At 43.2% G+C, this 25,380-nt stretch overlaps 1 protein-coding gene across 2 annotated transcripts in view; it reads left to right on the forward strand.

Annotated features, from left to right (window-relative positions):
- Window positions 1-25,380, forward strand: part of LOC126469995 (uncharacterized) — a 501,305-nt gene that overhangs the window by 439,582 nt on the left and 36,343 nt on the right. For both annotated transcript variants that reach the window (XM_050097449.1, XM_050097450.1), the window contains one exon: window positions 6,578-6,762. In XM_050097449.1, the coding sequence (XP_049953406.1) occupies window positions 6,578-6,762 (185 nt within the window). The remainder of the gene's footprint in view (window positions 1-6,577; window positions 6,763-25,380) is intronic.

Below are 25,380 nucleotides of genomic sequence, written 5' to 3' on the forward strand. Positions count from 1 at the left end.
GATTCATTGACATCCGAATATGTATTCTTGGAACATCACATTTTTGTCAGGGAGTGTACTTGCATGTTAACAGTTTTAACTTAAGACAGTGGGATATTCGCGGTTAAAGTGAAAACCATCCAAGATCTTAGTGTTACGCAGCGAACAATGAATGGAGAGAAGCTTGCTGGGGATTAGTGTGAGACACAGAAAAACAAACAAATGGATCCGGAACGCGATTGGAGTGGAGAACGTAATTATGAGAATATTGAAAAATTAGACGGAGCGAGTGGATCTTGTAACCAGGCAAATTGGTGGAATGTGAATAACGGAATTAATGTATCGTAAGCCAAGACATTGGAAAAGGCCGAGAAGACGACCTATGGATGGTGGGTTGATGACATTAGAAAACCATGCTGCAGTAACATGGACGCTTTCACTGAATACTGTTATCCAAAGATAAGTTGCGTGTGTGTGGTTTCGTAATATCGCTTCTCTCTGGTGTGAGAGCGAGAAAACTACCTTGATACTTTTGTAACTCTGTGATATTCTTCCCAGTCAGTTCGGCAATTAATACTAGAGCACTTTAGACTCCATACCCCGTATCGACAGAGAACCACGTTGTTGGCACCTAATAGACACACGGTATTTCAAAGTCTTTGTATAAAATCGTTTATCGATGAAGAATCACTTTTGTTAGAGACAAAATGTTCGCTGACGCTTCCCTACGACAATACATGTGCTTCAGCTTTCGCCGGCACTGGACAACTAAATTTTGCCAAATCTGCGGGGTCCGTTATTTAGGTATGCATACAACCTACTCTAGCAAACTTATAGAGTGCTTTTCATCAATAAGATCTTAATAATGTGTGTCTCTAAGCGGAGAAAGCTTTTTTGGAAGCGAATCAGGGACTTTAACTTGGTCGGCCTACCACTTTTCACGTTGACAAGATGACTGATTTACAGACAACATACATTGCATGGCCACGACGTAGAGTGCCTACAGCCTACCGCCTCTCAAGAGCATAAGCAATACATTTCACAACAGAGTTATATGATCACTTCTTCGAAACCTCGTAATTATTTCCCCACTGCGACGTGTAAGTTTGAATACCTACAACCTTCGTCTGTAATGATGCAAAAGCATGGCGTCCTGCGACGTCCCCTCGTGACGCTTCAGACAGCGATGTGTCGACACATACGAAAAAAAAAGGCTTGATCTCAGAAGCCCATAAGAGGAGCAATATTGGTTAATGATATCACACTGGCACCAAATTTCGCCACAATTCTGCCCAACACCTTCGTGGACGTGTCAGAGGATTACAAGATCGTCACAGTCCCTCTTACCCACATTTCACCCCTTGTTTTGACGCCTCCGTGATCGAGGTTCGAAGAGCGACGCTCAGCGTTGAAATAACGCGTTTCTCTTACAAGTGACCGAGGAAAATATTTCAGACACACCGCCGCTAGGAATCTACATGAAAAGGCCTCCGGGGTTGGCATAAAGAGCGCCAGTGCCCCTTCTCTTGAGGCGCTGATTCCACACATTTTGCGATAGAAAACGACAGTTAACAGTGGGGCGAGAAGTAGTGCGACGTTCCTCATAATCTTTGACATCGCTAACGCCCCACGGACGCTTCAGTCCTTCTCTAAGGAGATCGTCGGCTAGTAACTACACTGAACCTGATAGTACCCATTTCCAGTGCAGTGCGACCGCAATTTCTTATCTGGTATTCAGTGTGGAACCACAACCGTTCAAAACCATTCGACGAAATTGGAACGCGATTGGAAGTATCAAAGAGTGGTTATGTTTTTTCAACCCTCCTGTGGCGTGATCACGGAGGGGCGCGACATTGACACATGCGTGAATAAAACAGCAAAGCGTTCCTCTAAGGCCCACCAGTTAGGCAGTGCTGTCAGTGACACCCGCCTTCGTTTGTTGATCACTGTAAAAATGTATCTGCACAAAAAGATCCCTGAGAGTTCTGGCCACCTGTTATTAGGCATGCCGGAGCGGAGACGTGTCAAGTGGTTGCCTAGCTGCGTCACGCGTTTTCTCTGTAGAGGTACATTTTTAAAGTGCTGCACAAACGTGGGTGAGTCACACTGACAGAACCGCCGAACTAGGGGGGTGAGAGTCTTCGACGGACCCTTTGCCGTTTTATTCATACTTGTCGCATCCCCCCGTGATCACGCCACAGAATGGCGCGAAACAGGCACCCTTTAACGCTTCGGATCACGCTCAAATTTCGTCGAATGGTTTTGAAGCGTCTCGTGTCGTTCTGCTCCGTACACCAGAGCAAAAATTGCCCTCACAGTGCGATCACATTCATTGGTGTTGCTGGCCCACAATGTCTTTAGATAAAAGTTGAAGTGTCCTTGGTGTATTAGCAGCGTCAAAGATTGTCAAGAACGTCGCCCTGTTGTTCATCACACGGCGAACTGTCGTCTTCGATTGGATAATGTGTGCAGCGCCTCAAGGGAAGGATGTTTTCGTTGTCTCCCTTTATGCCAGGTCTCATGTCGACTCCCAGCTGCGGTGTGTGTGAAATCTTTTCACGGGTAAGAAAAATGCTTAATTTCAACGCTCAGCGTCGCGGTTTTAACCTCGATTGCGGAGACGTCAAAATAAGGGGAGAATTGTGGGTAAGACGGCCTACACATCCTCTGACACGTCCAGGTGGTATTGTACAGCATTTTGGTGAAGTTTGGTGCATCCATTTTCAATAAGCTACCACAAGAACTCAAAAATCTCAGCAGTAGCCAAAACTCTTTTAAGTCTAAACTGAAGAGTTTCCTCATGACTCACTCCTTCTATTCTGTCGAGGAGCTCCTGGAAGAGCTAAAAAATTAAGCAAATTCCAGTGTTACATTTTTGATTTTCTTCATTTAAACTTACGACTTGTCACCTGAATATGTTTTTTTTTTATATTTCATTTTATCTGTTTCTAATATAGTGTTATAATTTCATGTATTGACTCGTTCCATGACCATGGAGACTTCTCCTTAATTTGGTCCCACGGAACAATAAATAAATAAATAAAAATAAAAAAGATGTGACATCATTAACCCACCTTACACCTCACATGACCTTCTGAGCTCTGGCTACCACTCGAATTCAAAAATCTTAGCAGTAATCCACGCGCTTTCAAATCGAAACTGAAGAGTTTCCTCATGGGTCACTCCTTCTATTCTGTCAAAGAGTTCCGTGAAAAATTAAGCTGATTCTTATTGTATTGTTGATTGTTTTTACTTAAACTTATGGACTGACATTTTTCGGGTTCATAAACATTTATTTTTATCTGTTATTACTTTTATGTTGTAATTTCATGTACTGACACGTTCCATGACCTTGGAGATTTGCTCCTCAACTTGTTCCTACGGAACTTTACGTGTAATTAAAATAAATAAAAAACCTTACATCTCACGTTAACGTCTGAGCGCTGGTCTTCTTTTTCGCACGTGTCGACACTTTGTTTACTAAAGCGTCGCCGGGCCTGAGGGTGACGCCGCAGGGCATCACTCTTTTTCACAAAATATTTTCTTCGCGCGATCGTGAGATGATCACGTATTGTAGAAAAGTTTCGGATATCTGTACCGATGTTAACAATCATTTTTCAACCCTGCATAAGCAGAGAAGATTTGACGGTCGGGAGATGAAAAGGTAACATGCACCTGTATTCTCACAGACTAAGGAGGGGCTGGTGCAAATCTTCTTTCTCGTACTATCCGTGATTTCCTTACGTCACTTAACTCACATGCCGGAATGGTTCTCCAATAAAGGCACATATGATTACTTCCTACACCTCGTTGTATGAGCCCATTATCTGATATCGTTTATGCGTTAAATCTTAATTCCCTCTTCCGAGGCCTGCACATATTGCTTGAAATATTTGCTGTACTTAGTTATTCGCCTGTAACACAACATTTACGTATGACTTTTTTTATAGGTAGAAAAGCAAAGTTCACAACTTTGAGATGCTCCATGATAATCATTTTATCAGTGTTGCCGTCTTATATTACTACACCTACATTTTTTAAAAAAAGAAAAAAGGTAAAATATAGCTTTTACAACGAAACTGATAAATATGTAATAATACTTACTTATATTTTGAATATAGATTTGTTTGACACGCACTGCTGAGGTCGAAAAAGGAGGGAGGGGAGGAGAGGGTGGGAGAGGAAAGTAATTACACAGAAACTATCTGTGAAAATGAGTTTGACTGAAAAGAGTGCCAGTAAAGTTTTTCAAAATGGGTCTCAAAGTGGAAAGGTGTGACTTGCGTCCATGAATAATTAGATCTGCAGCCAAGAGATGGATCCCACACTATCCGTGTTGTCGTAGATGCGAGCAGGTTTAGAGTATATTTCTTTTCACACAGGTTGTCTGTCTACCGATACTTAAAGAAATGTTTTCAATGTTTGGAGATGACTGACACATGGCTCTGCCACATTCAGATCTTTCGGAGAGTTTCAGGACATCTCAGTCTCGAGGATGTTTCGCGGTCGGCCAATGAAGAAAATTTTGTAGTGGTGGAATAGTACGAAAATGGTGTCGTACCTCCTAACAGGTGAAACCTCGGGAGTATGTACACCATCAACAGACTTAGAGTTCGGAGAAAACATCTGAAATATCAGTTTCGACGATACGAAATCCTAAAAAAAAAAAAAAAATGAGGCACATTTCGTTACGTGGATAACAATTACTGACAACGAAACGTTGTCCTGTAACTATGGTAATCGAACCAATTCGCTCCTATAACAGTCCAGATATCCTCGTCTGTGGGAAATAGAATAGTGGCCGTTTTGTTGGTGCAAAGAACAACGAGTGCTTCAACTTGCAGTGACCCTTAAAACTATACGCTCAAGATATAGACCCGAAAATCACGAATTTAAAGCTCTGCAGCGCATCATTCAAATATTTTCGCTGACTATTGAGCTACAGTGGGTTTCGAAGTTAATGATAAATTTGTAGTGAATTGCAGAAACCTTCTCGATCGATCACAACTGGTCACCGGGATGCAAACCTAAATCCTTGCTCGTGAATAACAAAATTCTGTGATAGGTAAAAGGTGTGCTTACAGTTAGTATCCATGTCAGAGTTCATTTCTGTGTGTTCTCCACTGGAGAGAAAAAATTTCATGGTACTGGGTCTGGCAGGTAGCCTTCAATATACATTGTAATATATTGCGCGCAATAGGCGAAAAGTCTCATAACTGGTGTTAAATCACAGGAATCAGTAACAGCGCATTCGCCAAGCAACAATTTACAGATGTGAAGAGAAGGAAGACAGTTTAACGGTCTTGTTAATATCAAACTCCGTTAGAAAAAGAAGGGAGAGGAATTGCCCATGGTCTACGTAACGAAACTGTCCTAGTATTTACTTGGAGTGATTTAGGTAAAGCGTAAGAAGATAAATCAGAATAACCGGACGGGGATTTTGCAGTCGTTTCTTCCAAGTAGTTTAAGTGCCGGATTACTTGGATATGTTTTACTGATGTGATGTAAAATTTTCAAAGCGCAAACTGTCACAATAAATCATTGCGCTTGTTGTTTCTCTACTGGCTATATATTTCACTCAATGCTTTCGAAGTATTATTTATATATGTAAATCATCCATTCGCCCTGCAATGTTTCGCACTGAAATAAAATGTTTTGAACATTCGTGACCAGCGAACTCAGGGATGGAGAAGAGATGTGCACACAGCTGTCATCTGTAATTGTATTCTTCACTGCAAAGAAAAATCTGCACCCAATAAAATCAAGAACTCTTACTACCCTGATGCAGAAATTCGGTCGTAATACCAGCAAAAGTAGACTGCCAGTGCTCACAAGTACGGGAAGTACCTTGGCAAACCTTAGATAAAAGACAAAGATAACAGTTTTCAATGAAATTATGGAGCATTTCCCACAATCTATGTTTCTGGGCTATTCATGATATAAAATATATTTATATTATGATATAAAAAATTTGATCGGGTGAACATCTTTATTCCGCAAAAATTCATGATATGGTAAAAATTTAATCGCTCTTTCAACCACGTAATTAAATTTGCTCTTTCGAAGATTTCGACTGAACTGAAATGTTACTTCTCACAGAAACGTGTCGGACGATGAGTGGAGAAATACACAGAGGTGAATTAGGCCGTGAGGCATGTTCTAATAATCCCGTGGGTAAAGTATGACCGCGAAAAACATAGGTCAGTGTTTCATTCCGGCTTTGGTACTCATTTTTTTCTGACGATTGGGTCAGAGGCCGACACAAGGACAGACTTCATAGATGAATGGTAACATATGGCTGTAGTGCAAAATAAGATAATGTTTCTTACTCTGCAGACAAGACAAAAAGAACATAACAGAACGCAGAAGGAACATAATGAAAATAAGGCATATATGACTAAAAAGGGATGTGTGATAACAGAATAGTTTCAAACTCAAGAACAAATACATAGCATTAATGAAATTTACTCGCTTTATTTACCTTAATTCTGCTGTGTCAGTTTTGACTTTAAGTATTTTTTTAGAATATAATCCTTTCATTACATTGGTGTGTAATCTAAGTGTTATATACTACAGCATGTATTTTGTATTCATTTAGGATGACGCGTGGTGGACGTCCTGCTAATTGTCTTCTGAGTGACATTGAACAAAGAGACCTTCGTCCCGGGATTGACTTCGTTCACGAAGAAGATAACTGGCTGTTTGCCTGGAACTCCAGAGATCCAGTTTGCCAGCCTCAGTACCCCATAAACAAAGATCCCCCAATTGAACACAACTACATACGTAAGTATACTCACAAAAACAGTAATTTTCTTTAGTCAGGATGATTTCAGAATGCTTTTTTAGTATGACATGCCGCTAGAACTCGACTATATACATTGATCTGTGTTCGTATTTGTAAATTACAGTGCAACGTCACAGTTACTAGATGAGTGTTGTGTGAAAAGGTATCTTTCATAAATACATGCTTAAATTCAATAACTCTATCGTGTTTCGTGAAAACTTCATAGGCGTATGTCACTGAATGCAAAGTTACCAGAAGACTAAGAGATGGTAATAAATCCCCCAATACAGTGCCAGTCCAAAACAAAATGAAACGATACGTCTATGACAGCTAGTTACCGCTAATATATTTCGTTATTTACAACTGTACCATTTTCTATAAGACGTTTGCCGGCCGTTGTGGCCGAGCGGTTCTAGGCGCTTCAGTCCGGGACCGCGCTGCTGCTACGGTCTCAGGTTCGAATCCTGCCTCGGAAAAGGATGTTTGATGTCTTTAGGTTAGTTAGGTTTAAGTAGTTCTACGTTCTAGGGGACTGATGACCTCCGATGTTAACTGCCATAGCGCTCAGGGCCATTTGAACCATTTTTGTATAAGACCTTTACATGTACATCAGTATTCCTCAAGCCGCCTGCTGTTATTTGTGGGTGGTACTTATGGTACCACTATCTGTCCCCCCATCCCTACCCTGTTCCATTTGCGAATGGCGCATGGGTAGAATGATTGTCGGGAAACCTCTGTATTACCTCTAACTTCTCGAATGATCTCATTGTTGTCATTTCCCGAGACCTAAGTCGGAGGAAAAAACATGTTCCCAGAATGAGATTTTCAATCTGCAGCGGAGTGTGCGCTGATATGTAACTTCCTGGCAGATTAAAACTGTGTGCCCGACCGAGACTCGAACTCGGGACCTTTGCCTTTCGCGGGCAAGTGCTCTACCATCTGAGCTACCGAAGCACGACTCACGCCCGGTACTCACAGCTCTACATCTGCCAGTATCTCGTCTCCTACCTTCCAAACTTTACAGAAGCTCTCCTGCGAACCTTGCAGAACTAGCACTCCTGAAAGAAAGGAAAAAGTTTTAATCTGCCAGGAAGTTTCATATCAGCGCACACTCCGCTGCAGAGTGAAAATCTCATTCTGGAAACATCCCCCAGGCTGTGGCTAAGCCATGTCACCGCTGTATCCTTTCTTTCAGGAGTGCTAGTTCTGCAAGGTTCGCAGGAGAGCTTCTGTAAAGTTTGGAAGGTAGGAGACGAGATACTGGCAGATGTAGAGCTGTGAGTACCGGGCGTGAGTCGTGCTTCGGTAGCTCAGATGGTAGAGCACTTACCCGCGAAAGGCAAAGGTCCCGAGTTCGAGTCTCGGTCGGGCACACAGTTTTAATCTGCCAGGAAGTTTCAAAAAACATGTTGTTCGACTTTTTCCAGAACATAGTCTCTCGGAATTTCAGTAGTAAACCACACTGTAATGCCCAAAGCATCTTTTGTACTATCAGCCACTGGAGTCTGTTGAGCATCTCTGTAACGCTCTTGCGTCGACTAAACGACTCTCTGACGAAACACATTGCTCTACGTTGTATCTTCCCTATCTCTTGTTGTCTACAACCTTTGGCACTGTGGACACCTCATGGGCCATTCAGCCCTTCGCAACAAACATTAATGGGCTGTAACCGCACTGAATGTGATCTGAACCCTTTGGAGTGCAATGCGACAGCAAGGAGTTAACCAGTATATTGCTCCCTCTTACGCATATCTCGCGAAGAGACCATGAGGATAAAATCAGTGAGATTAGAGCCCACACAGAGGCATACCGACAATCCTTCTTTCCACGAACAATACGAGACTGGAATAGAAGGGAGAACCGATAGAGGTACTCAAGGTACCCTCCGCCACACACCGTCAGGTGGCTTGCGGAGTATGGATGTAGATGTAGATGTACTACTACTAGGCCTACATGGTAAGGGCTCCAGTGCGATGAGAATACTCACGAATCGTTCGAACAAGTGTTTCAGAAGCCACTTCTTTCATGGATCTGTTACATTTGCTTAACACTCTTCCTAGGAATTTCTATGGTTGGCCGAAGATAACATTTCAGACACACCGCCGCTGAGAATCGAAAGCAAAGTGCTCTGCGTGGTGACATAAAGGGCGGCAATGAAACCACGCGTTTCCTCAGAACGTTGGTTTCCACACATTTCGCGATCGAAAACAGTAGTTCGCAGTGCGATGAGCAAAATTACGACGTTGTCTACAACCTTTGGCACTATGGACACCTCTTGGCCCATTCATCCCTTCTCAACAAACATTAATAGTCTGTAACGGCACCGAATATTATCTGAACCCTTTGGAGTGCAATGCGACAGCAAGTTTTGCCCTGGTGTACGAGGTGGATCCATTAGGGACCGTTCAAAACCATTAGACGAAATCTGAACGTGATCCGAAGCAGCAAATGCTCCTTATGCTTTTTCGGTGCTCCACGTTCAAACCCTCCTGGCGTGATCGTGGAGGGATGTGACGTTGGCACATCCATGAATAAAATGGAAAAGCGTCCCTCTAAGATCCCCAATCCAGCAAAACACTCAGTGGCACCCGCCTACATTTATTTAGTATATTACAAATGTGCCTTTTCAGAAGAAACCTGCGAAATACTAGTAGGCGGCCGACCGATGTGGCCGAGCGGTTCTAGGCGCTACAGTCTGGAACCGCGCGACCGCTACGGTCGCAGGTTCGAATCCTGCCTCGGGCATGGATGTGTGTGATGTCCTTAGGTTAATTAGGTTTAAGTAGTTCTAAGTTCTAGGGGACTGATGACCTCAGAAGTTAAGTCCCATAGTGCTCAGAGCCATTTTTGAACTACTAGGCGCCTGCAGGCAGTCAACTGGCCTCAGAGGTGTGTCAAATGATTTCCTACCTGCACGCACTTTGAGCTATTTCGTAGGTTTTCTCTGTAAAGGCACATTTTTAAAATTCTCTGTTAGTGTGAGCAGGTGCTCAGAGGGTTTTGCCTAACTGCAGGGTGTTAGAGGGACCCTTTGCCCTTTTCTTCTCGCATGTGTCAACGTCGCACCCCTGTGTGCTCACGCCGCAGGAGGGCGCGAAACAGGAGCATTGAAAAAGCATAAGGACCCTTTCCTGCTTCTCCTTTGGATCACGTTCAATATTTCTTAGAATGGTTTTAAACGTCTCTAGTGGAACTACTCTGTACCCAAACGAAAAACTGCAGTCACACTGCACTCCAAATGGATCACATCTCGTTCAGTGGGGTTACAGGACCGTGATGTTTGTCGAGACTGTTTGAATAGCCCAAGATATATCCATAGTGACAAAGCCTCCTTATGCGTTTTCAGAGCTCCAGTTTCAAACCCCCTTGTTGTCGTCAAGAACGTCGTCCTTTTGCTCATCGTACTGTGGACTGCCTTTTCTGCCGCGAAATGTATAGAAATCAAACTCCTAAGAAAGGGAGTGGTGTCATTAACGCACTTTATGCCAACCCCGCAACCCTCTTCGTTTCGATTCTGAGAGCCGGTGTGTCTGAAATGTTTTCCTCAGCCAACCAAATGAACACCGCGTGATTTCATCGCCGGTCGTCACTGTTCTGACCTCCATCGCAGAGGCGTCAAAAGAAAACATTGAATGTACGTAAGAGAGGCTCTGACGACTTTCCCATCATATGGCACATCCACGGTGGTGTTGGGCAAATTTTGGTGACATTTGGTGCCAATGTGCATCATTAATCCACTTGACACGTCACAAGAACTTCTGAGCTCTGGTCTTTTTTCGTAAGTGTCGACACTTTGATGTTTGATGCGTCGTCGAGCCGGAGGGTGACGGCGCAGGGCGCCACGCTTTTATACCATTATAGAGGAAGGTTGTAGCCACCCTTGAACCAAATTTCGAAGTTATGCGTTGGAATGGAACAACATTATGGGGTTTCGATAAAGTGATCCTTTAATTGTGTTACGCAGTGTATTTGTTTTATGCGGCCATTCCACTTAAGGTTGCTCCAGATAGTTACTCCTAGATATTTTACGATGGATACTGTTTCCAGTAATTTTTCATCGATGATGTAGTTGTATAGTAGCGGATTTTTCTCCTGTGTATGCGCTATACGCTACATTTATTTACTTTCAGGGTCGACTACCAGTCCCTGTACCATTCATCAATCTTCTGCAGGTCCTTTTCGAAACGCTACAGTCATATATGGTAAACGGTAACGGTTCTATCATATCACACTTCCCTGGGGTGCTCCAGAAATTACCTTTACATCTGTCAGTTTTGGTCCGTTAAATCCGACGTGTTGAGTTCTCTTTGCCAGTTAGTCTTGAATCTAGTGACAAATATGGTTCGATACTCGGTAAGCTGGCATTTTTCACTAAACGGCAGTGCAGGGTGGTGTCAAATGCCTTCCTTATGCCTAGGAACACGGCATAAACCTGAACACTGATGTCTACAGTTCAGTAGGTCTCATGGAGAAACACAGAGTTGAGTTTCGCAAGAGCTCTGTTTGTGGAATCCATGTTGAGTCTCCAAAAACGCCATAATACGTGAGCAAAAAAACATGTTCCATAGCTCTACAACAGACTGATGTCAACGATATAGGCCCATAACTATGTGCATCTGCTCTACGACCGTTCTTGAAAACGAGTATCACCTACGTTAGTACCCTCCGTTGCTTCCCAACATGAAACTTCTGAATTTTTATATTGTTCCTTGCCTTGAGATATGAGGAATTCTGTTAATTTATTTGAGATTTCTCGGCGTGATTGATTAATGGTGTACTTTCAGTTGCTCAGCTGAATTGATGATTCTATTTTTCTGTCACGATATATCGACATCCGACAGAAACGTCTTCTTGAAGTTCAGCTTGCTGTGTCCTTATCCTTCCTCTCTACTTGGATTCCGACCAGACTGAAGTACTGTTGGTATCACGTCGCTATTTATAGCCGAGTTCGTATTCCAGGAGCCGGCATGTCCTTTGATGCCCATTTGTTATTCATTTGTATTTCGGAGCCAGTGCTATTATTCAGTGAAATGCACATTCTCTCTTATTCTCTCTGCGTTTTCCAGCTCTGATATCCGTAACAGTTTCTTAGGTTTTCCGACATCTTTATTTCCATAGACTCTATAATTACGTTGTTCCATAAACTTGGCGCTTGCCCCACGCTATTGGTCTCGTCGAATTTCATTTTGTGATTACGCTCAAGGCAGCGCTCGGCGACAGCTGATAAATGTTTTATGCGGTCAGAGGGGCCATCAGGTGGCGCAGTGCGTTCAACTACGTGTACCTAATCAATTACGGCGAATCGATATAGTGGGAGCTCTGCAGAGACACATTACGCCATAGCCGTAACAAACGAAAAAATCCAGTCAATAGATACCTTCGTGAAGATCAAATAAGGCCGATAAACGTTATTCTAATAAAATGCTTCTAGGTATGTGACGGTGGCATCCACACCAATTATAAAAATGGGCGTATTGATGTACAATGATCAGCCAGAACGCTGAGACCACCGACCTACTATCGATATAAACATCTTCAGGCGATAGCACCACCACCTGGCGAGGAATGCCTGCCAGACAGACACGCACGGTGCAGGCAATATCAGTGAGCGTGCTGTCCGTGCGTAGAATGGGGAAGGCGCTCGATCTATCTAAGTTTGGCCGAAGGCAGATTGTGATGCCTCGGAGGACCGGCACGAGCAGTTCGGAAACTGCACGTCTTGTCGGGTGTTGAAGGAGTGCCGTGGTGAGTGCCCTTCAGCAAGTCGCAAAACCAAGGTGAAACCACGTCCAAACGTCGTAGGGTTGGGCGGCCACTCCACATTCGGGCATACTAGCCTGGGCAGACTGGTAAACTGTGGCGGAACTAACATCAGACTTTAATGCTGGGCAGAGTACAAGTTTGAACACACAGTGCACCGAACACTCCTAATGATGGGCATCTGCTGCCGACGACCCATGCGTATGCCAATGTCAACACCGCGATATCGGCAACTACGACTGAAATGCGCACGTGACCATCAGCATTGGATGCTGGCGCAGTGGCAGAGCTTTGCTTGGTCTGATGAATCCCATACCTTTTTCATCATAACAATGGGAGGTCGCGAATCCGTCGTTTTCCAAGGAAACAACACGTTGATACTGTACTGCGGGACGGAGACAAGCTGACGGCGGCTCGATTATGCTCTGGGGAACATTCACGTGGCTATCTATGGATCCAGTAGAGCTCGTGCAAGGCACCACGACGGCCAAGGAATATCGCACATTGCTGCAGATCTTGTTACCACCACTTCAAGACGATCATGTTCCCCGACAGCAATGCCATTTTTCAACAAGGTAATGCGCCATGCCACAAGGCCAGGAGTTTGGTGGAGTGGTTCGAGGAACACAGTGGCGAGTTCCAGTTGATGTACTAGTCGTCCAACTCGACATATCTGAACCCTATCGCACACATCTGGGATGTGATTGGACGTGGCGTCGGAGCTCATCGCCCCCCTCCCCGGAATTTACGGGAATTAGGTGACCTGTGTGGGCAGAAGTGCTACCAAATCCCTCCAGTGATCTGCCAAGGCCGCATTGCTTCCATGTCACGACGCGTCGCTTCTGTTATCCGTTTTAAGTATTCTTACCACTAACTCTATTCGCACCACTTTTCGCAGACAGTATTTCCACATTTGCCGCCGAATGTACCTACAGTAATATATCATTGTACGACACATATTTCAAGAGAAATGACGTCAAATACTGAGATCCGTGAAAAAATAGGCGCATCATGCATGACGTTTAATTTATTACTTCTTTGCTACTAACTGTATTCACAACACGTTTCGCAGACAGTAAGCACGTATACCACTGGATGTACTTCTAAAATTATACCATTGTACGACATGCAGCTCAGGAGATTCGACGTAATAAACATTAAGCTGCGTGAAAATGAAACTGCAGTGCGAAATTCGCGAGACATACAGATGAAATATGTGTACAAATACGCGTGAAATATGTTAAATATATGTGAAATCTATTTGACATTTGCTTATGTCACCAAAGCCACGGACATAAAGCCTATCTCAAACCCCTCGAGCCATTTCAATGGAATCTGTTACGCATACTAGTTACAATCTGGAAAGGAATACTGTGGGGGTAATAATTACCAGCCACCGATTGGGCTGCGTGTGTTAACATGGAAAGAGAAGGGAAGACAAGGAAATGGACTGACAGCAAGGAGGAAGAAGAAAACAGGCACAGATAAGAGGAGGAGGATGGGAGAGGAGATGGACAGAGACAGAGGGAGGAAGAGACAGACAGAGAGATGGGGGAGGAGGAGATGAACAGACAGACAGAGAAAATGGACAGAGAAAGGAGAGAGGAGAAGAAGGATACAGAAAGGAAAAGGGAGAAGATGTGCAGGGAGAGGGAAGAGAGGGGGAGAACAGGGAGAGGAAGGAGGAGAAGAAGGACAGAGAGAGGGAAGGAGGAGACTGACAAAAAAAGGGGTGGCAGAGGAGGAATTAGAGGGTAGAGGCGATGGTCAGAAGGGGAGTTGCAGATAGACAGAGAGAAGTGCAGGAGGAGATAGACAGAGAGAAGTGCAGGAAGAGATGGGCAGAGAGAAGGGCAAGAGGAGATAGACAGAGAGTGGGGGTAAAGGAAGTTGGCAGAGAGAGGGGTAGGTCGAGAGAGACAGAGTGAGAGAAGAGTGGAGGTGATGTACAGGGACAGAGGGGATGCATAGAGAGAGGAGGGAGGAGAAGGGGATAAAGAGAGAGGGGATGAGTAGAGAGGGGAGGGTACGAGGTGGGTAGAGAGGGGGAGGGAGGAGAGAGGGAGCCGGAGGGCATGGACTGAGAGAGTGGGAAGAAGAAGATGGACAGAGAGAGGAAGGAGGAGGAGGAGATGAACTAGCAGAAGCTTGAAAATAAATAGGTACCTGGACAATGCTAAATTTCTCAGCTAGTATGTGATTTAGCTACCAACGTTTCGGTTGCTATTCATGCAGCCTCCATCAGAGGGAGTACTTGTTTTTTTTTTTTTTAATAGTTATTTCAACCCCCTCACCCCATATGGGCAGAGGGTGGACAGTCAGTGGTACAACTTCCCGCTCTTCGGCAAAAAGCGTGGACAAACGAACTGAGCAAAATTAAACTATGCACACTCGGTTGCTGTCATATTTTCGCTGATGCACATCTCCCTCATGCTCTGTCCAGAGTACGTCACTGTGTCATTACGTTGAGTGTATGTGAGGAGCAGACGTGTTAGGTATCAGCTGGATGCAACACCAAATGATGCTCACGATGAAACAGCGCGTGTTCATTGTCGAGTGCTATGTGAAGCACAATTCTTGGAAAACGTTTACGCAACTGTTTGTGCAAGAGTTTGAGACTGGAAGTGTTCTGAAAAGTTTGTGAGGGTATTGAAGTGTAGGTTCCGTGAGAAACAACTGTTAAGAAAAAAATTCTGTACGTTGCGCCCTTTCCGAGTTCATTAGCATTCAAGTCAACCAACAGGCCGTTGCGCGCTCGAATTCAAGCGGCCCGCCAAAGCCGGTGTCGCCAAACGTGTTTTTCGTTTGGTTTCCTAAAACCTAAAAAGAGGGCGATGCAAAATTGGACATGAGACATTGGTAAGGACTGAACCCGAATCAAAGGCTGAACGGTTTCGGTTCTATCATCTACGCTATTAGAACAACTGCCGCTTATTGTATCTAACGGGCAGCTTGAATTTGTGGGCAACTGCCCGATTGGCTAAATTCAATGCTAATTAACTCAAAAACAGCGAAACTTTTCGAATTTTTTTCTTGCCAGTTATTTCTCAACACAACTTTCCCTGCAACATCCTTACAAGACTTTCACACTGTTTCTGACCATCATGTATATGAAGACTAAAGAAAATGATTAAAAGGTGAAAAACTTTAGAAAGTTTTTAAAATCTATAAAACTGTGGATTACTCATGGTATTTATATAAAATTGCGACCCTCTTCGCTTTTTAATTGAAATCAGAAAACAGAGAGGTAAAGATTATAGCAAAAATATATATTTAAAACACTTTTCAGAAACGGTGACGTTCTTTAAAAAGTAGCACTGCACTTTCACTAAAAACTATTGGGAACTGCACAAGGGAAAACTGGTTTCGGGGAGGGGAACGTTTGGTGTTTGTAGAATAGGAGGCTGTCACCCCATGTTCCCCTGGACATTAGTTCCACTTTGGCGTTTGTGTTGGATGGTTAATAGGTGAGGTTTACTTGTTAACTGCCTGCCGAACGTGAGTCCAAGATATCTTGAAGCTTGTGTGTGCTGTTTTATATTTATTAATTGACACTGGCTGGGCGCTTTTGCATACTATACTTTGATTGGATGACAAAATCAAGGAGGACGGACATCCGATGCTGTTGCTGGGGAATTTTGACGTGAATTTTTTGTTGGTTGTCATCTGCGAATCCGGTGGAAGTTGCAGTCGTGAGGCACTGCTGCTTACGTAGTGGCCGTTGGCTCCTGAGATCTGTCAGTGCTTCTTGTTACCTGCAGTGTTATGCTTCACTTCGCACGGTGAGGCAACTTCGCTAGCAATTCCTAAGAGACAGAAGAGCAGTCTCTCGACTTCATTCTAGTTGGCTTATAAGCAGCTTGAGTGGTGGATATACACTGACGATGCCATCGTAGGACACCAGAGTAGTGTAGAAGGAAGCAGTTTTACCATTTTAAAGTTTGGCACCATAGTGATTAGGGTAGGAAACTTGAGGGGTGGTTGTATGTTTGATATTGGACAAATATATCCTGCATTTGAGAACTAAGAGCGTTGCATTCTGCATGACTAATTCTTTGGAAACCATGTGTCTTTAAGCCTATAGCATATTTAGGTACAGAACCATGTAACCATAGGAATGTGTGTTTATGATCTACGATCATTTCTCTCATACTGGTACCTTCCTGATACTGACTCCAGACAGTGGAATAATGCTTCAGAATTGAAAGCACGCTTGATGTATGTGAAATGTTTTAAACTCCAACCGTCTGGAGCTCCATCATGTATAAACCATACATTTCATCCTAACTGTCTGTTATATCACTGCAGCACTCTCATGTCTACTATACACAGATAAAAGGCGCTACCCTCCTCGACACGCACGCATCTGGAGGGATCTTGTGCATTTGGATGGGTGCCGTGGGTAAGATTGGTGCTGCAGGAAAGATTGGCCAAGAACAATGTGGGAGGGATCTGTCAATCTCCGACTGTATCATACGAATGCGAGAATGCTCTCTGACACCCGTCGACACAGGGAAAGATGGACAGTTGTAATCGTAAATTCTGCACTATGATCGATGCACTGGAAACGTGTAGATAATCTAATTGCACCGGTATTGGACGCTGTCGGGTATACTTTGGTGTGTTCGGTCGAATGAATGTACTGCACAGTCATCTATCTGCATTTGCAGTCGAATATAGTGTAGCTTAAAAGTAGTGGAGGAGTGATTTAGAGATGATACAGAAACTGGGAAGCATTCTACCGTGTCATTGGCTGGCGTTGAAATTACGGAACAACTGGTATACTTTGATGTATATGACCGAATGGATGTACTGCACAGTCCTCTATCTGCAGTTTCAGTCCAGTATATGGTACTTGCAAAGTAGTGCAGCCGGCCGGAGTGGCCGAGTGGTTCTAGGTGCTTCAGTCTGGAGCCGCGCGACCGCTACGGTCGCAGGTTCGAATCCTGCCTCGGGCATGGATGTGTGTGATGTCCGTAGGTTAGTTAGGTTTAAGTAGTTCTAAGTTCTAGGGGACTGATGACCTCCGATGTTAAGTCCCATAGTGCTCAGAGCCATTTGAACCATTTGAGCCAAAGTAGTGAAGGAGTGATTTAGCGATGATGCAGAAACTGGGAAGCATTGCGCTGTGTCATTGGCTTGTGTTGAAATCATGGAACAACTGGTACAATTGCAAAAATTGATCACATTGTCAACTGTGTGTATTACAGTAAATCTTTCCATATCAACAGTGGTTTTCCGATCCTGTCCGTCCACTGGTATACTGTTGATTACCACATAATGACTCACTGACACTACTTGGTCGACATGGAGGGAGCCTCGGCAGAACACGGGATATCTACTACTTGTCACAGTTGGAGCATGGAATTAAATGTACAGATCATCATCTTCAGACAGTTGTTTGGAAGTGATCCTCAATGCTGCAGACTCGTTCTATTTCCATTTGCGCCATGTGGGGTAGTCACGTGGTCTGAGGCGCCTTGTCACGGTCTGTGCCGCTGCCCCCGTCGGAGGTTCGAGTCCTCCCTCGGGCATGGGTGTGTGTGTTGTCCTTAGCGTAAGTTAGTTTAAGTTAGATTAAGTAGTGTGTAAGCTTAGGGACCGATGACCTTAGCAGTTTGGTCCCATAAGACCTTACCACAAATTTCCAATTTTTTTTTTCCATTTGCTGCCATGCCCTCCACATGTTTTTTTTTTCACCCATAAGATAACAGTATCTCTTTTTAGTTCTACAGCCTCACATGTGTTGTAAACGTCACCTTCTGGGGATGGTCAACACCGCAACAGTAATCATGTACATGCAAAATGAGGAAAGAATGCTCGTCAAAACACAACACCGAGACAGCAGCTACCCTGTCACTGTGGAAGATGAGATTAACTGTATAAGTTATCACCATCGGATAGCTGTTGTAATCGCTCTACAATGCCACAAACTCTTCCCGTTTCCATATGTGGCGATGTCTTTCACATTTTTGTCATTGAGAAACATCGCCTCGATGTTTTATTTCTGCCGACCTGTGTGTTGTGGGAGACACATAGTTTACACCATGCGATGTTCAGCTTTCTGTGAGAGACAAAGGATGGAAACGAGTTAATATCGTTTTAGCACCTGACGCAGACCTCTATGTCATTGTAGAAAGACAAAGTATATGGCGGTGTACAAAACTGTAGTCGTACACTGCTTCCATGTATTACAGCCGAAAAAACATTGTATTAAACTGTTTATGAAGGACCAATAAGGTAACCCTCTCTTGTGATTGATAGTCTGTTGGATACGGTCTTCCTCCACTACGACTGAGAAAAATGGTTCAAATGGCTCTGAGCACTATGGGACTTAACATCTGAGGTCATCAGTCCCCTAGAACTTAGAACTACTTAAACCTAACTAACCTAAGGACATCACACACATCCATGCCCGAGGCAGGATTCGAACCTGCGACCGTAGCGAACTGAGAAAAATTTATGCAGATCTGTCCGTGTGACTTCGAGCACTAGCAATGTGCTCCAATGGGGCAGTACATGTATATGTAATATGTTCAATGTCAACATGCAGACACTATTTGTTTTTCGATATATCAGAAGAGAGAGACATGATAAAATATTATAGGAGGTTCTACTATAAGGAATGGTATAACTGTTTAGTTTTGATGCAGATAATTCTCTCAAAACTACACCCATTTTGCTCATAAAACTAATAAAAATTGGCTGCTATCCATTGTCATGGAATCACGGTTGTTTTTATAATTATTGTAACGAGTTCGTGTTTAAAAAACAGGTGTTATCGCAAGTCCTGTGTTATTTCATACTTTCTAAACTATAACAGTGAAGTAGACACCACTTGAATTATAGCTCGTTATGGGACCTAGAAATGATAGTGTTCTTTTTCCGAGATGTGGGTAGATTGCGTGAAACAGACTGTGATGATCAAATTGCTTACAAAACTAGAACACAAGAATCTGATATATGATTAGATACTTTACAAACCTGTCAGTAGAGGGGAGTTATGGAGCAAAAATGTCAAATGTAAGCATGCATTCGATGAAGCAGAAGAAGAGAGACGCAGTAACATCTAGTAGGAGGTGCTATTCCAAGACAGGCTCTCACGATTTGTTTTGTAAACGCCAGTGTGATATAGCTTCGCATTGGTAAAATGGTACTTGCCATAATGAACAAACCTCTTTTTTCATGAAACTAAAACAAAATGAACTGTGCCTACTTCTGTTGAAAGAGGATATTTATTATCGTCGTGATTGTGTTCTCTTTTTTAATAGATCGTCGATTATAAGAGTTGAACTGACGTTAAATACAATTGTTCTCCATCGCAGAACGGCGGTGTGGGTGTGGATCAGCATGTGTGGTCCCTCAACACAGATAAAGGGACGGGGCGGTGCCGCTAAACTTCCCTTTTGTGTTGGCAAAGGACTGTCGCCTCAAGGCAGACTGGGTATAGTCTGTCTGTAAACTGAAGAGCGAGCAGCGCCTTTGGTGGGGGAAGTGGCCTTTCCCGGAAGAACGCTGCCACTGGCCTACAGGGCCACCCAAAATCAGTTGCCCTGTTACCCGTCTAGTGGTGTAGTTCAGCGTGCAGTGATATACTGATATACGTCGTTTCTGTTTGTGGAATCTTTGTTGCCAGCGTCAGTCAGTTGACTTTGTGTACTCACTGATATACTTCAGTATCCCGAAGTGATGGATAATCGCCCTGCATTGCAAGAAAATGTGCGGAATACGAAGAAGAGGAGGTATTTGCGGAGTAACGAGCGTTCGATCGTCTCTAACGTTATTACAGCGTGTGTTAAGGAGGCAACACAAAAAGAACTGTTGGTTAACATTAACAGCCCCAATCAAAGGGCTGCAGTATATGCAAACGTCAGCCTCGCCACTATAGGACGCATAAGGAAGGAACGTGAAAACAAGCCGCATGGTTTACTGGAATCGCCGCGAAGGAAAACTGATAATTTAGGGAGGAAACCCATCGTCATAGACAGTTTCACAAAATCAGTCATTCGACAAACGATGGAGGACTTTTACATAAACCAAAAAATAGTGCCGACATTACGGAAATTGCTTAATGCCGTGAAACAAAAAATACATTTTCCTTGGCAGAAAGATGTTTTACACAAGACATTGCGTGAAATGGGATTTACCTGGAAAAGATCTGTAAGTAAACGAAAGATTCTCGTAGAAAGAACGGATATAATTGACTGGCGATGTAAGTATCTGATCCAAGTGAGGAAATTAAGGGAGCTAGGCAGAAAATTCTTTTATATTGATGAAACTTGGGTGGACAATAACATTACTTACAGAAAATGTTGGCAGGGCCCTGGCGTTGAGGGCATTATGGACAATGTTAGCGGAAGCAATAGGATTATAGTGGTGAATATTGGATCAAAAGATGGGTTCTTACCCAACGCACAGTTGGTTTATAAAGCGGGTTGTGCAACAGGAGACTACCATGGGCAAATGAACTACGAAAATTTTTCTAATTGGATATCGAATAAAGTGATTCCGAATCTGCCACCGAACTGTGTTATTGTTATGGACAACGCTTCATATCACAACAAGGAACACAACAAAGCTCCAACTAGGTCCTCGAATAAAAGCGAAATGATTGAATGGTTATTAAAAAATAAGGTGGAAGCTGAGTTGACAATGAGAAAAACAAAATTATTTGATTTAATTAAACAACATAAGCCGGAAGACAAAGTATTTGAAATTAATAAAATACTTGAAGCCCATGGACACACTGTGCTGCGACTTCCACCATACAACTGTGACTTAAATCCAATTGAAATGGCGTGGGCAAAGCTCAAGAATTTCGTCAGAGGAAGAAATATTCTTGGAGATATTTGCATGACGAAGTTGCTGCAGTTGGTGAAAGAAGGTATGTAGACATTTTCTGAGCTTCCATGTTTTATTCCGAACTAAATTTTGCCGTAACCGAAAGAGAGCGTATACAAAAACTTGTCCCAATTGTTACAGGTTTTGAAACGATAAGTCAAGATGACTGGAGTGCATACTGCCTCCATGTGGAGAAACTTGAAAGAGAATATTGGGTTAAGGATGGGGTTATGGAAGACATAATAGACGCTATAGTTATTAATTTAGAAAGTGATGACGACGAGGACGACGACGACGACGACAGTAATGATAGTGACAATGTTGATGATGACCTCTAAAATACGATGTATGTAAACAGGCAATGAATATTTTTTTGAAAAATATGTTGTGTGTTCTTTCAAGCCTGACTCTGCTCATACACTATGAAATTTCTTTTGGTAGAAATGTAGTACATGGTAGTAAAAGATTTTCCAAGATAAATACAGTCAAATGTTGTCCAAAGCAATAAATACCATTATCACTTGTTGTACAAAACCAGGAATAACTTGAGAGCTTCATGGTAAAATCAATTAACGTTTCGCTAGCAGAACGTGATTCAATCACGTAATACATTTAATGCCTAGAGAACAGCAGCATTTGAATATACTCTGTCACTAAAACTCTATCTCGGTTACTATTCACATGATTCTAAGGAATATTGCTTAAAACATGTGTGCAATAGCTAAACACTACTGAAATTTCTTTCGAGACACGTATACCGATTCTGGACTTCTATGTAAAAAGCTTGACATACAAGGTGCGTTCACATATTAATTTTTATTTTTTGGTAAGAACTTTACTTGTTAATCTACAACAATGTTATCCTATTCAAAATATTCCCCAGTACATGCTATACACTTATGCCAGTGCTTTTTCCAATTCCCAAAACACTTTAGGAATTATTTCCTCGGGATAGTTCATAGGCCTTTTGACTGCATTTTTAATCTCACCCATTCTTGTAAAACTGCTGTCCTTTAAGGCCTGCTTTGAAATGTTTATACCACTTGTGTGTTCTGGGTTTACTCATAAGAGACTCACCAAAAGCAATATTTAACATTCCTAAAAATTTGATACACTTTATTCCATTCTTATAACAAAATTTAGTACAGATTCTCTAATCTATTTTTATACAAAACAAATAATAGTTGATGCTACCAAAACACATATAACTTTTTTGACAACTGAGAGCCGGCCGCGGTGGTCTAGCGGTTCTGGCGCTGAAGTTCGGAACCGCGGGACTGCTACGGTCGCAGGTTCGAATCCTGCCTCGGGCATGGGTGTGTGTGATGTCCTTAGGTTAGTTAGGTTTAAGTGGTTCTAAGTTCTAGGGGACTTATGACCTAAGATGTTGAGTCCCATAGTGCTCAGAGCCATTTGAACCATTTGACAACTGAGAACTGGGTAAATACCCAATATGCAAAACATTGCACAGATACTTTTCAGACATGTTTACGAAGAGAGTGGCAAAAAAAGCAGTGCAAACCGAACTAATACAAAACACGGAATTATAAATTTCTGCTTACTTTTTAAACACTCTTCGTGTTGCAAGAATTGTTAAGTTCCAATGCAGACCCTTTAAAGAAAACTTCTACATTTTAGTAAGAACAAGCCTTAAATTCTACAGGTTGATTGCACTATATCTGGTTCGTCTTACGAATAGAGGAACATACATTCACATGAAGAGGCATTCGGTTCTATGTTTGTAGTAGAATACTGACTTCCGTTCTTATGTTAATATTATTTACTCTATAATGTTTTGTTTCGAAGAAGCTATCGTCTTTTGTTTTCCTTATACTCTTAATGCATTTGTCTAAAAATAAACACAGCCGGGACGTATCTGTACGCGGCGTCGCCACAGATATGAAGCGCGCACCGCCGCAGGGCCGGTACTACGTTGTGAAACAGCCTGTAGAAGCGCCCTGTGACGTAGCAGGGTAGGCAGAGTGGGGACTCGCTTGCTCGCTCTTCAGTTTACAGACAGACTATATTGCCATTGTCCAGGGAGGGCAGCGGGAATATGGGGATAGGCCAGGTGTGGCCAGCGACCGTGAGAGGATGGCTGTTTGTCGCAGAAAAACCGTGAATCGCTCAGCGATAGCAGTCGACAGTTTGAAAAGCCTGTGTGTCCCCGCAGGTGGATGGAGTCAGGGAAAGGATGAGCGGAGGTAAGAGGGCCTCAAATTTCGACAATTTGTGATTGTACATCGAGGAGAGTGCACGTTCAACTACCGTCTCCTCTACAATCTTTTGGGGTGATGATTTTCCCCAGTACATGTGTTGCATTATGACCCATACATTACGAGTGCTGGTGTTTTCACGACAATTTCGCAGTGTAATTAAACCAGTGATGCATTTTTTCCATCAGTTGTGGTAGCATGTATTGGCTTCAATTACCTGGGCTGCAGGATTACTTTCGAGCAGGTGTCTGTAGTGAACTCTGACATCAAACAGCTCTAGGCACAATTCTCAGCTGTATGCTTATGGGTAATACACTTATTAAACACCTCTTTCCAACACCAGCATCTCGTCAGTTCTACATCTACATCCATACTCCGCAAGCCGCCTGACGGTGTGTGGCGGAGGGTACCTTGAGTACCTCTATCGATTCTCCCTTCTATTCAAGTCTCGTATTGTTCGTGGAAAGAAGGATTGTCGGTATGCTTCTGTGTGGGCTCTAATCTCTCTGATTTTATCCTCATGGTCTCTTCGCGAGATATACGTAGGAGGGAGCAATATACTGCTTGACTCTTCGGTGAAGGTATGTTCTCGAAACTTTAACAAAAGGCCGTACCGAGATACTGAGCGTCTCTCCTGCAGAGTCTTCCACTGGAGTTTATCTATCATCTCCGTAACGCTTTCGCGATTACTAAATGATCCTGTAACGAAGCGCGCTGCTCTCCGTTGGATCTTCTCTATCTCTTCTATCAACCCTATATGGTACGGATCCCACACCGGTGAGCAGTATTCAAGCAGTGGGCGAACAAGTGTACTGTAACATACTTCCTTTTGTTTTCGGATTGCATTTCCTTAGGATTCTTCCAATGAATCTCAGTCTGGCATCTGCTTTACCAACGATCATCTTTATATGATCATTCCATTTTAAATCACTCCTAATGCCTACTCCCAGATAATTTATGGAATTAGCTGCTTTCAGTTGCTGACCTGCTATATTGTAGCTAAATGATAAGGAACCTACCTATCTTTCTATGTATTCGCAGCACATTACACTTGTCTACATTGAGATTCAACTGCGATTCCCCGCACCATGCGTCAGTTCGCTGCAGATCCTCCTGCATTTCAGTACAATTTTCCATTGTTACAACCTCTCGATACACCAGAGCATCATCAGCAAAAAGCCTCAGTGAACTTCCGATCTCATCCACAAGGTCATTTATGTATATTGTGAATAGCAACGGTCCTATGACACTCCCCTGCGGCACACCTGAAATCACTCTTACTTCGGAAGACTTCTCTCCATTGAGAATGACATGCTGCATTCTGTTATCTAGGAACTCTTCAATCCAATCACACAATTGGTCTGATAGTCCATATGCTCTTACTTTGTTCATTAAACGACTGTGGGGAACTGTATCGAACGCCTTGGGGAAGTCAAGAAACACGGCATTTACCTGTGAACCCGTGTCTATGGCCCTCTGAGTCTCGTGGACGAATAGCGCGAGCTGGGTTTCACACGACCGTCTTTTTCGAAACCCATGCTGATTCCTACAGAGTAGATTTCTAGTCTGAAGAAAAGTCATTATACTCGAACATAATACGTGTTCCAAAATTCTACAACTGATCGACGTTAGAGATATAGGTCTATAGTTCTGCACATCTGTTCGACGTCCCTTCTTGAAAACGGGGATGACCTGTGCCCTTTTCCAATCCTTTGGAACGCTACGCTCTTCTAGAGACCTACGGTACACCGCTGCAAGAAGGGGGGCAAGTTCCTTCGCGTACTCTGTGTAAAATCGAAC

Source organism: Schistocerca serialis, chromosome 3 (assembly GCF_023864345.2).
Source record: "Schistocerca serialis cubense isolate TAMUIC-IGC-003099 chromosome 3, iqSchSeri2.2, whole genome shotgun sequence".
In the NCBI taxonomy this organism is placed as follows: Eukaryota; Metazoa; Arthropoda; class Insecta; order Orthoptera; family Acrididae; genus Schistocerca; species Schistocerca serialis.